At 33.2% G+C, this 14,614-nt stretch overlaps 2 protein-coding genes across 3 annotated transcripts in view; both read right to left on the minus strand.

Annotated features, from left to right (window-relative positions):
• The window catches only part of LOC106150038 (uncharacterized protein C10orf68-like), a 43,218-nt gene extending 31,993 nt beyond the window's left edge, over positions 1-11,225 (minus strand). The window contains exons 1-3 of the mRNA XM_013521359.1: positions 11,140-11,225; positions 8,570-8,840; positions 7,636-7,708 (exon numbers count right to left, since the gene is read on the minus strand). Coding sequence (XP_013376813.1) covers positions 7,636-7,708; positions 8,570-8,840; positions 11,140-11,225 — 430 coding nt within the window. The remainder of the gene's footprint in view (positions 1-7,635; positions 7,709-8,569; positions 8,841-11,139) is intronic.
• Positions 11,226-12,893: 1,668 nt separating this feature from the next.
• Positions 12,894-14,614, minus strand: part of LOC102028389 (coiled-coil domain-containing protein 7-like) — a 73,125-nt gene continuing 71,404 nt past the window's right edge. For both annotated transcript variants that reach the window (XM_005398153.2, XM_005398154.1), the window contains one exon: positions 12,894-13,024. In XM_005398153.2, the coding sequence (XP_005398210.1) occupies positions 13,018-13,024 (7 nt within the window). In that variant the 3' untranslated portion in view covers positions 12,894-13,017. The remainder of the gene's footprint in view (positions 13,025-14,614) is intronic.

Below are 14,614 nucleotides of genomic sequence, written 5' to 3' on the forward strand. Positions count from 1 at the left end.
AAAGAGAGTCACTTGTCACGTGGTGCTTTGCTACTTTGCTGCTTACTGTCTTCTGCTTTGGTGCCCTGTCTTCCATGAACTGTTTCGCCTTTACGATGCCCCTCTCACTTGGAGCCAGCCGAATATGGACTACAAACTGTGAGCTACAATAAACCTTTCTACCTTTAACTTTGAGTATTAGGTATTTTGTCTTAGCAATGAGAAAAGTAACCAAGACACAACCAAAGAGGATAAAGGCTGAAAACTATGAATAAAAAAGTTTAAGGTCTTGGGGTATAACTCAGTGGAAAAGCCCATGCCTAGTATTCATGATACCCAAGCAAAATACCAAGAACATTCCATTCAGAACTGGTAAAAGTAATCCTAAAATTCACATGGAAGCAAAAAGACACTTAGAATAGCAAAGGCAATTTTGCACAACAAGGGCAAAGCAGGGGACATCACAATCCTGGATTTCAAGTTATGCTACAAAGCTACAGTGATAAAAAACAGCATGGTACTAGAAAAAACAAACTAGACTCAAGGATCAGTGGAACAGAATAGAAGGTGCAGAAACAATTTCAAGCACACTCAGATATCTTTTCTTTGACAAAGGGGCTAATGTCTAGAATTTGCAAAGAACTTAAAGTTTGCCATCACTGCAGTACATCATTCAAATGACCAGTTTTTTACAACAATAACAACAAAAGTACAAGGCATAGAAGGAAACAGAAAACTATAACCCATTCACAGGATCAAAATAAATATACAGAAATCCAAACACTGGACTTGACAAGGATTTTAAAATATCATGTTAAAAGTATTCATGAGCTTAGAGAAACATTAACAAAAAACTAAAGGTTACTGGAGCAATGATGTATAAACAAAGTGCAAACATCAGTAAATAGGAATTATACAAAGGAGGCAAACAAAAATTCTGGAAATGAATAGCTATCAGAATACTGAAAAGTTCACTAGAGGGACTGTACAGTGATACAATTGTTCAATAGCATCAAGAGGTGCAGTAAATGGAGCAGTATAGAAGCAAAATTTCTCTTGGTCAGTGATAGCAAATCTTTTAGAGATGATTGCCCAAACTGCAATCCAAAACCCACCTACTTATCACAAAGTGCCAATGTTGCAATTAAGCCAGACTACTGAGGTTTTTGTTTTGTTTAGAAAAATTTCATACTTGCACATCTTTTGTCTTAAAAGAAAAATAAATAACACATAAACCATTGATTTCCCACTAGTGCTGTAGGTTATTGAAGTTATGTTGGTATGAATTCAAACTTTTAGGAGTTTGGAGTTTTAAATGTAGTCCCCCCATTAGCCCTGAGGAAAAAAACTAAAAATATATACAAATAGATACAAGGGACTGAAATGTGGTTCAATATAAAAAATAAACTAAACACAATGAAGACAGTTCAGTGGGGGAAATGATTTAAAACACACAGAAAACACATAAAGGCAGAAAAATAGGTTCTTCCTTCAAAAATATCTTTAAATTTAAATGGAACAAACTTTCTGATCAAATGACAAGAATTAGCGGAATACAAAGCACATCCATATGACAACTATATTCTGTGCACAAGAGACTCAACTTAGATGTACAAACACAGATGGAAAGAAAAGATATACACAAAGATATTCTATGCACATAATAATCAAAAGATTGGTATAATAGTGATACTAATATCAAGAAAGAAAGAGACTTTAAGTCCAAAACTGACACAAAGTGTAGCATTATATACTGATAAAAGGTTCAATACATCAAGAAGACACAACAATTACAAACATACACATAACAAAATATATGAAGTCCCAAAATACATGAAGTAAACATTAACAGAATTGAAGGAGAACAGCTGTATAATACTTGAAGATATCAATACCTTTCTTCTAATAATGGATACAACAAACAGAACAGCAGTATATATATATATATATATAAAACTTGGTAAAACTGTGGACCCATTGGACGAAACAGACATTTACAGAACAGCCATCCCACAGTGGCAAAACACATACTTTTTCTAGTGCACATGGAATATTCTCCAGGACATATCACGTATTAGGACATGCAAATAACGTCAATGGGTTTTAAAGGACTAGACCAAGAGATGGTGGGGGAGAAGAGGAAAAAGGCAAGTAAAAAGACTTAAAATAGGTTATGTTACATGTACAACTCCCATGATGAATGTAAACATTATACACTGAAAATATGTACTAGTAAAAGAATCCTGAGAAAAAAATTCAAGGACTGAGATATTCCTTATTTAACGATCTACCTGTAAGTTTGAATCACTCAGACTTATGACCAAGGCGTGCTGTTTGGACTTATGACCTGCCACTCGGACTTATCATCCTTTTTTTCTTTTGTATAATTCTTACACCTTGTTTATAGAGCCTCAATGTCTTTTTTTTCGTGCAGTACACTTTGTTTTCATAGTACTTTAATTTTTTCTGATTGTACTGTGCAGTATAATGCTGTAGTTTAATGTTCTGTTATACACTACATTACTGCATGAGAGTCATACAAATAAAAGCAAAGTCATCAAGTTGGAGTTTCCTTTGGCTATTTCTTGGTTCTGAATATTGTAATGCTCATATGATATACATTTCCTCATTTAGCAACCAATTTAGTTACTGACCTAGTTGCAAGAACATGACTCAGTTGTTAAACAGGAATCTTATTTCAATAGAATAAAACTTGAAATCAAGAAAAATTTAAAAATTAATAATGTTGAATATAAACAATATAATCTCAAACAATCAATGGGTCAAGTAAGGATTCACAAAGGAAATTTGAAAATATTAAGATAAACAGAAAGAAAGATAAGACATGCAGTGGACACTTACTGAGGTGTAGTGAAATCAGTAGTAAGAAGGAAATTTTATAGCTGTAATTACATTGAGAAACAAGAAAGTTCTCAAACCTGCAACTTTATGCCTTAAGAATCTAGAAAAAGAAAAAAAAATGAAACCCAACAAATGCAGCAAAGTAACATAGATTTGATCAGAAATAGGTAACAAAATCAATAGAGAAAAATCAGTGAAAACAAGTGTGGATTCTTTGAAAAATAATCAAAAGAGAGAAGACTGAAGTAACTAAAATCAGAAACAAAAATGTATTAAAATCAATTTTATAATAAGGAAAGGATTACAATACTCTGAACAGCTGTACACCTAATTGGACAACCTAGATGATTGTTTCTACATTCATACAAACACCAAACTATCAAGACTGAATAATTATGAAATAGGAAATCTGAAAAGACCAATAATTGGGAAGAAGAATGAATCAGTAGTAAAAAACCTACAAATAAAGAAAAGTTTGAGACCACATGGCATTACTTTAAATTCTACAAAACATATAAAGAATTAACACCAATCTGCCTCAGTTGTTCCAAATTTAGAAGACCAGGAACTATTTCCAAACATTTTGAGGCCAATATTACCCTGAAGTCATTTTTTTAAAATTACAGACCATTACCTCCCATGACACAAAAGACCTACACCAAAATAACAGAAAACAAAAATCTAATGACATAGTAAAGGGATCACACACCAAGACTAATTGCTATGTTAGTGCAGGAATGCAAGTGTAGTTCAACATAGAGAATTAGCTGGGCAACCCATTCGGAACCCTCCTTTCTCTCAGGAGCTATTCCTATTTTCCAGTCCGCCATTCCTATTCCCCATTCCTTTTCTCCAATAAATTTTCCTACTCTTAGCCTCTGTTGTTCTTAGAACTCATTCTTTGACTTTGGGGGACATGAACTCAGTGTATTTGACATCTAGTATTTCCCCTACATCATCTTGAAGGGTCCCACTGAGATACTTGGGAGGGGAGGCTGCCAAACTCCAAGTGATCATGCAGATGCAACCAATGACAAATGTGCCAGACTCCTTTTTGGGATTCACTGGATCGACCTTGTAAAAAGTTCATAACTGCTAAACTGCAACATGACTTCTAACCAATGCTCATTAGATTACCTCCTGGAGAAAGCTCCTGACTGACTCCTACAGTAAACCTTCTCAGCTCAAAGCAGTTAGGCAGAAACAATACCTCTTCTCTCTAACCACAGATAGAGAAACCTCTTCAGAGGGGGGAATATTATACATAGCTAAGTTAGACAGAAATATAGTAGTCAGTCAAATAAGGTTGGGCCCTTGAGGGAGTCAGTGCAGGAGATGAGAATGCATCAGGGCTGAGATTGGAGGTGCTTCTGAAGACTAAAGTCACAATGGTTAGTTTTACAAACTTCTTAATGGATGAATAGAGACTTGGGATTAGTGGTATTACCCTTTTGGGATTTCCCATTATCTCATTAGATGTGGGTCATTCTCTCCCACCTACTAAGACTAAAATCATTAACACTAAGACTATGACTACTGAAACTAAAGACAAGACTAAGACTATAGGCTATTGAACAAGATTAATGATGTCACCCATGTACTCTTGCTGAAATCAATATTACCTAATTGGTTATATTTGCAATCTTCTTGATCATAATTTTGAACCACATTGTACCCACCTCATGATTTTGCTCTATAAAACTTCCTTTGAGAGGTGGGCTTGTTGGCAAAGCATTCAGGACACCTCCTTTCTCTCAGGAGCTATTCCTATTTCCTATTCCCCCATTCCTACTCCTAACTCCTTTTCTCCAATAAATTTTCCCACACTTAAAAAAATTTAAAAAAGAAAATTAATCAATACAATACACCAAATCAATAAAATGAAGGGAAAAAGAAATACATGATCATTCATTTGATGCAGAAAATGCTTTCAAAAAATCTGACATACTTTCATAGTAAAAAAGAAAAAATTATCAGAAAATTCAAAGAGGACATTTATAAAGACTCAGCTAACATAACAGCAAAAAACTAAAGATTTTATCTGAAGGTCAGGTAAAAACAAGGCTGTCTGCTTTCAGCTCTCCAACATAGACAGAGCAATTAGACAACACAGAGAAGCAAAAGCCATCCAAATTCAAAAGGATCATCCATACAGGTGATCACACATACAGAAAAACTCAAAGATTATACACAGATATATTAGAGTTACCACACAAACTCAGAAAGGTTGCACAATGCAAGATCACTAGACAGATTTTAGTGGAATTTCTCTTCACTAACAAAGAATAATTTGAAAATCAATGTAAGAAAAAGATTAACAAAAATAAAAAAATAATTAAAAGCAATATGTATCAAGCATTTACAAGAATACTACACTAAGTAAGCACTATCAAACATTGCTAAAATAAACTAAAGAATATCTAAATAAAAACCGTTTTGTGTCACTGAGTAGGAATACTTAAAATTGTTAATAGGTCAATGCTTTCAAGTTGACCTATGATCAATATAATCCTTGTCAAAACCTCAAGGCCTCCTCTGCAAAAATACAGATACCTTCATTTTAAAATTTATGAAGAATTTTAAGGGGCCCTAAATAGCCACAGCACTGTTGACAAAGAAAGTTTGAGGACTCACAGTTTCCAGTTCAAAATTTACCAAAAAAATCCACCAAAAACTACATAAATGAAAACAGATGGCACTGTCATAAGGATAGACCTATAAATCAATAGAATAAAATTGAGAGAATAAAACCAAAGTCACACGCTTATGATCAGCTGATTTTTGACCAAAGTTCCAATACAATTCAATGGAAAAAAGTAGTCTTTTAACAAGTGGTCCTGGAGCAAATTTATTTTCATTATAGAAAAGGAAGTTGGATTATTTCATACTATTTATAAAAACTAACTATAAATGGGTCAATGACCTAAACAAAAGAACTAAACCAGTAAAAATCTTAAAAGCTTGAGAATAAATCTCTAAGACTGTTAGTTTGGCAATGGATTGTCAGATATGATACCAAAAGCACAACCAGCAGCAGAAAAAAATAGTTAAATGGGGATTTACAAAATTAAGAACTTCTATACAGTTAAGGACATTATTGAGGAAAAGACAATCTTTTTTAAACAATGAGAGAAAATATTTATGAATCACACATGACAAAGATTGAATACCCAGGATACATAAAGAGCTACTACAGTATTGTCTGTACTGTTCTTTTGCTATTTTGTAAAAGGTTGTCTGTTAATGTTTTCCTCCTTTTATTTTTAAAATAAAAAAAGAACTACTATAGCTCAGAAACAAAAAAAGACAATCCAGTGGGCAAAGGACTTGAATAGATGCCTCCAAAGAAGATATACAAATAACCAATAAGTGCATGACAAGAGAAGATATTAAACATATTTAGGAAAAGACAAAAGTAATATAATTTCATTTAACTTTATTACATAGATTAGGCAATTTCCCCTCCATGGTTATGCCAGAATGGCCTGTACTTTAACAACATAATATGATTCTTCTGAGGATATTATCTATAGATTAGCACACATGCTAAAATGGACCTTAAGGTACGAATCCATACCTACGTTGGCAAATTCAAATGACCTGGAAGTGTTTTAAAAGAAAATAAAGATCACTGTTTTAACAACAACAACAACAGATTAGTCAATTTCATAGAGACAGAGAACAGATTGGAAATGGGAGTCAGTGATGCTCAGATTCGGGGGGGTGATAAAAAAAAGTTGTGAAAGTAGTTGTAGCTATGATTGCATAACATTGTGAATGTAGTTAATTAATGCCACAGAACTGCACACTTAAAATGATAAAAGAGTAACTTTTATGTTTGGTATGTTTTACCACAATTAAAGTTTTTTTAAAGAAATCAGTTGCTTAAATTGAGCTCAACTCCTTGTTAAAATTTGTGATAAATTCTGAATAAAAGAAATCATCCTGGCCATAGTAAGGAATATTTACTTCTGGCAAATAATCATCATACACGAAAAAACAGAGGTATCCTCATTTCAAAGCATAAAAATAAACTGCTATACCTTTATAATGACTGTTTGGTTTTATTTTGAAAGTTTAGACCAGTGAAATAAAATATCAGTTGGCTATTAAAATTAAGACATATTGCAAAGGAAAATGCAATTTGTCTTTTTTAAAAAACATTACACAGGGCTAGGGATTTAGCTTAGTGGGGCAACACCTGCCTGGTAAGCTTGGGGTCCTGAGTTTGATTCCTGGTACCAAAAAAACCCCCCACACATTACACAGCAAAGACTTAAAAAAACACCTTGCAAAAATATTATCCATACCAGAAATAATTTTTCTGTATATATTCAGATGATTTTTGACACAATATTGTGTTAAAAATTATAGTGCCAATTACTACTCTTTGGTTAAGACAAAGCAACTAATTCCCTGTTACCCAGATCTTAATTGAAATAAGACTTTCTCAGTAATGGAATTGTAACTCATCAAATTATTTATTTATTTCTAGTGCTGGGGATTGAACCCAGGGCCTTAAGCACTAAGTTCTCGGCCCCTTTTTAATTTTTTTGATGCAGCATCTTGCTAAGTTGCATAGGCTGGGCTCAAACATGAGCTCTTTCTGTCTCAGCTTCCCAAAGTGCTTCCCAGTGTGTGCCACTGAGCCTGGCTCATCCTAATTTTTATAGCATTGTCAGTACGTTTGTATACTATGTGATGATTGTGTAGAAGTTACTTGGGTATTTAATCATGTTAAGCTTTCACCTACTTATTTCACATTTCATGTTACACAACAGAAAATCTCTTTACCTTGAAACTTTTCTGCTGTTGGGTAAGTTTCATTTTCAGTCTTCCTTTGTAATTTCTCTTTTGATGCATCAGCCTTGATAACAAAAGGTGTAATAAGAGATTATAAGTCTCAGACATATTCACTTTTTTAGAGAAAAAGATAGATTCTTACTCTCATATAAAATCTCTTTGCAGAAACATTTTATTTTCATTATTTCCTGAATTTTTCAAATAGAAAAGTGGGAATAATGAACGGATTTGACAGAAATTTGGGAAAACTGATTAGTAATATCAAGAGAGCTAAGAAATATTGTGATTCTTCTTCACACTAGTGCCAGATAAACTGAGTTAAAAATTATTGATTACAATTCTTGTTTAGATTTATATTTTGGTCTACTTCAATTTTTAGGCAAAATCCAATGCTTACAAAGTTTTCTTATAGGGACATTTTAATAACTTGAATGATAAAAATATATTGTATATGCATGTCAAGTATACTTCAATCATTTTATTTTTGCCCTTAGAATTTCATAAATAAGCACTTTTCTAACAAAAGCAATTCTTACAATTTTCTACATCTACCTTAAAGGTATATATGAAACTATTTCAAAATTATTATGCCTTTAAAATCACCTTATTGTATAAAAGTCACTTTGTAGATGAACCTGAAATAAAAACTATGAAAATTTATCCTCTCAGGCATTACATACCTTTTCATTTTTCATTAGAACTATAATATAAATGTCAAAATTTTATCAATATTAGAATCTAATTTAAAATATTACTTAGATATCCAAATAGTGTTTTCTATATCCATCTGTAAAAATCAGTTGTGTTAAAAGCAAACTTTGCTCTCCTTGAAATAAGATAAAACTGATATTTTTAGTTAGTGTTTACTCAAGATACTGAGTCTAGTGATTTAAAATAGCTTCCAACCCATTATATTATACCACACCTTTGAGTTATCCTCAGTAAGCACAGGAAGTGAAATCAACGATGCAGCTGATTTTTTCCTCTGAGGCAATGTTCCAGCAGAGAGGGAATCTTGACTTTCTTTGCTCAATGATACTGTTGTTAATGACTTATCATGGGTGTCTGATGGAGATATCTGGAATAGGCTTTTATCAACTGAAATTTCATTTGAACTTGCTAAAGCTGATTTATCTTGAGATTTGAGGGTCTGTGAAAGATCTGAAATAGCAGGGCTATATCTTTTCTTCTCTGAGCTTTAGAATTACAAAACATCTAGCATTAGATTATATGAAGAACATTTACAATTGAAAAATCATTTTCATAAAATAAGGATATTAAGCAATTATAATTATTCATCATTTAACAGTAATACCATATGAAGTTGATATTAGACAATAAGTTGAAGATAGTAAGGCATCATCTGTGATTTATAATAGATATATAGATATAACACACTTAAAATACTTTAAGTCCTTAACCGCCACAGAATGAGAAAGACTTGGTCAGCCAAAGTACAACACAGGATGGCTTGAAGGTTTACATTTATTGTAAAATTTAGTTACATTTTTTGTAAAGTTATTTTCTCAGTTTCATTTCATAATGAACATAAAAATTTTTCCATACAATTTTTGACATTAAAAGGTCACTGTCTTTTAACAAATCCACTCCCAAATTCTGACTTAGTTTTCTTCAAGGTAAAAGATGCCACCAGTTGGCACAGGATTAGTTTTCTGGGTGCAGACCCAGAGCAACCATATATGTCACAGTGTGCCTGCACAGTCTCAGCTGATGCCTGTCCCATCACTCTTGCTTATTAGATGGTCATTTAAACAAACTGTCTATGCTCATAAAAAATTAACAAAGCATATCTAATCATATCAACTATAAGAGTTTGATGGTTCTTAATCAGTTGATGCTCCAGTTAATATAACTGGCTTTAAGATTTATTGCAAAGCTTCAAAATAATTTGAATTTTGCTCTCATAGAAACAAAACCATTAAATGTAACTGGTGTCCTCTGTTCTACATTTATTAGTTTAAGATGAGTGTCAAACAACGGAGTTTGTATTATAAAAAAGGGGAGTGGAGTGTGGAAGATATCCCTAAGGATGAAAGTGCAAGGTGGTTGGTAGCTAAAAAAAATAATTGAAGACAAGAAAACTTTTGCGTTGTTCTTATAAAGAAGATTCCAATAGTAAAGGGAATAGGTAGTTTTCTGTCCTATTTTTTGTTTATTTTAAAAATAAAAGGAGAAAAAAATTAACAGACAGACAACCTTTTACAAAATAGCAAAAGAATAGTACAGACAATACGGAGTTACAAACAAAGTGGTAGGGAATTAACAATGCTTGATGTACTACATATTGATATCTTCAAAGTGGTTTCTCATGAAAACAGATAGAGACATACAATATTGATCAATCAAGGACTTACTGTCCTATCCTAAATTGTTAAAGGATAGCATTTCAAAACATGCTTCATTGGTTTTAGCAGGTATTTGGATTTAACACGTTTGATTATCAAGTATAACACTCATTGCAGGGACCACTTTTGAAGACAAATCCTGTAGGATTATCGCTATCACTGAGCCAGTAAAGCATAAAACTTATTCAAGTACACAATATAAATCAATTCTTATTCACAAGCCTATCTTAAGGCACAGGCTAACACTCTTGCCACTAATACTACCACATAGTAAGTGCAAACAAAATATTTTAAAAGGTTTTGAAATGGTTGATTGGGGACATCATTAATCAGTTGCTTCTATACACTTAAATGATCTAATCATAGCAACAGAGAAAATGTGCAGCAACCCCAACGATAATGCCATAAATACCAATAGAGCTCACTTATAACTATATTTCCACTTTCATGCATTTCTTACTTTTATTATTACCTGCTGTCACAATGAACCACTGAATAATAACCACAATATGGCTGAAGGTCAGGAGTGAAAATATTTGAAAGGATGCAAACAGCATTGAATTCAAGCTTGTTTCAGCCAAAGCAGTATCTTTAAGAAGTGGAGACAGGCATACCTTTAAATCCACACTGATTATGGTATCTGAACAGTGAAGGAGGAGGATGGGAAGCAGGAAAACCATGGAAGATTTTACTCACACAAAAAATAATAATGATAACAATAAAGGTAGTGATATGCTCCCTCTCAGTTCTTAGTAGATTGTCAAAAACAACCTAGGTATAGCTCATGAAAATTGTGTCAATCCCTATCTACTTAAAGATTCTTTGTAGTCATCACTACCTATTAAAATATGGAAGTAGATTTTGTAGAGATAGGAAGGATACCTGGAGAGGGCAGGGGATAGTGGGAGGAAAAATGATCAAGATGTGAGATGTATATGTACCTGTTCCACAAAATAATTGAAAACCACAATAGTATAAATACGAGCATGAATTTTAACAGGTTTCATACAAGCACACTGGCAGCATCTTTCACACTACCATTTAACATCACTGAGGGGTATGCAGATGAAACCTCTGTTTGCAAAAACAGCATTAATTTTGAAGGTCTGAGCATTATACCTTTTCTTACAAAGCAAACAGATGTACAAGGGCACAGTCTGCAATGCATACCACCATAAACATGCTATGGTCACACAGTCCCTCAATACACGTCATCTGTGCAAAACAGAAAGCTGCTTTGGATAACTTCCCCAATTTTTTTTCTTCTTCTTCTGTCCAAGACCTTCTCTCTCAGAAACTTTCCTTAACTACATCCATTTTCCAAACTGTCAACTCAGTTACCAACCCATACCCTCCCCCTTGAGGAAAAAAACTCTCCGACAAGTATTGAGGTATACAGTAAACTTTTAATTATCAATGAAAATATAGGAAAGGGAATTTAATATTGTCCCCCACAGTAACACAACATAGGGAATACATCCATATATACAAGACAAAGCAAAAAGATCTAGGATTCAAACTGCAACCTAAAAAATTCTAAATCTTAGCCAATGTAATAGGCTTTTGTTCTGCATCCTCGCCTTACCCACTTGGGTAACTATTGAGAACTCGGGCATGTGTAAAGAGCTAATGTGCAGAGACTTTAATTAACGAGACTTCCAGACCAAAAGGAAGATAGAAAAGAGACAAATCTGTTCATGGATAGCTTTGGTGACTCTCTCCCTTTGTCCTTTGGGTGATGTGGTAGCCTTGACTCAACAGGATTGTAAGGGGAAAAGCAGCTCTCCCTAATACCAGCTATGATGGTATGGTCATTTCCTACCCTTTTTCAAACAAGGTCATTGATGTAAGCGGGAAGTTTCCATTTTTACATGATTAACTGAGTAATTGTCTCTTCCTCTATTTCCCTATACTTTTAAGCATATGTGAGGAAGGGGTCCCACACAGAAACACTTTCCACGGTGAACCTAGTTGTATTCAGTCCAAGTATACCTCTCTATGGAATAATGGTAACTTGGGAGATATTATATATACTCTCTATTGCTTCTATATTCAGATTCTATGGAATCTACCTTATGCCTACAGTGTGGGTCACAAGTAACATGCCATATGTAAAGGCAACACAGGAAAAACAGTTAACTGAAGAAATTATGAAATCACATCTAGAGCTCCTAACAATAACTTTTCATCTGTAGAATTTATTCTAATGAAACTGGAAATACAGTATATCAAAATACTTTCAGTTTTATTTCATGATTAGGCAACCCCTTTTGATAGGCAATTCCTTGACTACTCAACCTAAATTTTCCTTCCCTGTTTCTTCATTAGAGATTTTATTATTTCAGTTATGACTGTCTAATTTTATCTTGTTCACTTGTTTTGGTTTGTTGCCCATCTCACCTATTAAAATGCAAGCACAAGAAAAGGGGTCTTATATTTCTTAGCTATCAGTAGAACCTAATAACTAGAAGAGTACTTGGCATATTAAGGTGACACAAACATTTGCTGAATGAATGAGTCTGGTGAATAAATGAATGGAGAAGTTTAACAGCTAGCTATCTAGTCTACGGAGAAAAGAGGTGCATCAATTAATACTCTTCCTTTTCTGCGTATTTTGTACTTTACAGTAAACCTAAGTGGTATGTGGAGGGGGGCAAAAGTCCAAATAAAAAGATTTAAAAAGTAGGTTCATGGTGTGAGTCTCAAAAGTAAAACATAGAAATAGTTTACATTTCCATTCTTAAAGGTGTGAATTTCAATGCTATAAAACATTTAAGAAAATTTAACAACATATATGATGTGAAACAGTAAATTATTAAAACCTATTGTTTGATTAGATAGTTGCCAATAACCCATTCCCTAACACAAATAAAAGATGCTGCAAAGCGCAAAACTTGTACTTTATTGTAACCAATACCAGGTGTCTGCTCAGGTGGGGTCTCCTTACTTCGCTCCCATCCACTCTCTGAAGGTTGGGATACTTTTCCAAAGTATTTCAGAAATTCTATTAGGATCTAAGAAGTAACCCAAAATGAAGGATAGTGAATAATATTGTGCTATGTGCTTAATAGTTTGAATTTTATTATATTTAATAATATTTAACCTAAAGCTGTTATGGGTAATTCTATAAAAACTAGCATGCTGAAACAACCTATTTTATTATTTTCATTATTGTCCTTAGTCTAGACTCCAAAGAAAATTAATTACTGACCTTTCCCTAAGCACATTCTATAGATTCTGCATGCCCTCATCTTTGCCTCAAAGCAAATTTCTGTCCACTTGGAAAATGTTTTCCTCATACTTCCCTATAAAATTTAAGCCAATTCCTTCTTATAGTAAATGCTCTGTACTTTTCAGCCTAGCCAGAAATGTGTCCTCCTTTTTGATGTAGCTTCTTGGTAACTTCTTACAGAATATACCTTCTGTACCATATCCTTACTTATTTTGTACATGTCTTGTCTAGTTTACTAGACTGTTAATGTATGAAGGGAAATGACCGTGTTTGTTAAACTTTTATGCCCTGTAAAACCTATCTGTGCATAGCATGACAGCCAATGTTCCCTCGTAAAGTTAGTGAACATTTCTAAGGCAAAAAAAAAAAAAAAAAAAAAAAATCAATTTAAGAGGAATTATTTAACATTCTGTTTTTACCCCAATCTTGATGTCATATATTCCCTATCATCCTCAGTCTGTTTCTCCCCACTGAATGCTTCTTCTATTTACTACTTTCCATTGTGATCTATTAGCAAAGTAGAATTCAGGCTGGTAGGGAAGGGACACCTCACAGTAATGTTTTCACAACCTTCCTTAAATATTTTCCCAAAGACCTGTGGGAGATACCTGAGACTACTTTGTTATGTTTTTGTTTGAGGCTAAGGATTCTCTTTAAAATACTTAAACTAATGTTTCTATTTTCTGAGATGGAACAAGTATATAGTCTATCAAATGCGTCAGCAGCAATTACATAAATGCTCAATATTAAAACAATATTTGAAAAGGTATTAGCTCCTGTTCTGCAGGGAGATAAATTACAGACTTTTTGACATTTTTCACTGCCTTCACTTCTCCATGTTTCCACAGAAAACTACAGAGATACGCCATGCTCTACAATAATCTGAGCTTAAATGTAAAGAAGTATCATGCTTTATTTCTATTTGCATGCAGTCAAAAGATGGTTAAGTTTCCACAAAAGTTGAAGCCAGTAAGTAATACTTTTATTTATAACTGCTCAAATTTTCATAGGGCTGACCACCCATAATTTATCAAGGAATAAATTATAAGAAGCCTACCATAAGTTTAAACAACAAAAAGTAAATTAAACCAATATGTAATATTCTCTTAATATATTAAAATATATATACTAGTAAAAGTATTGATGAAAATTACAAGGGGAAATTAGAATAAGAAGTAAGGACATTGAACCTTAGAAAATATCAAACTTCTAGACCTGACTGGAATCATCTATTCAAATTTTATATGACATGAAAATAATATTCTATCATAAATGTTTAATTACAAGTATTAAAAATGAAACTTTTCAAAATTTCTGGCCATTAATCATTATACTTATTACCCAATGCTAATTCATCTGGGTGTGTAATCGG

The sequence above is a fragment of the Chinchilla lanigera genome, unplaced genomic scaffold, assembly GCF_000276665.1.
Source record: "Chinchilla lanigera isolate Chin_1 unplaced genomic scaffold, ChiLan1.0 scaffold00061, whole genome shotgun sequence".
Classification (NCBI taxonomy): Eukaryota; Metazoa; Chordata; class Mammalia; order Rodentia; family Chinchillidae; genus Chinchilla; species Chinchilla lanigera.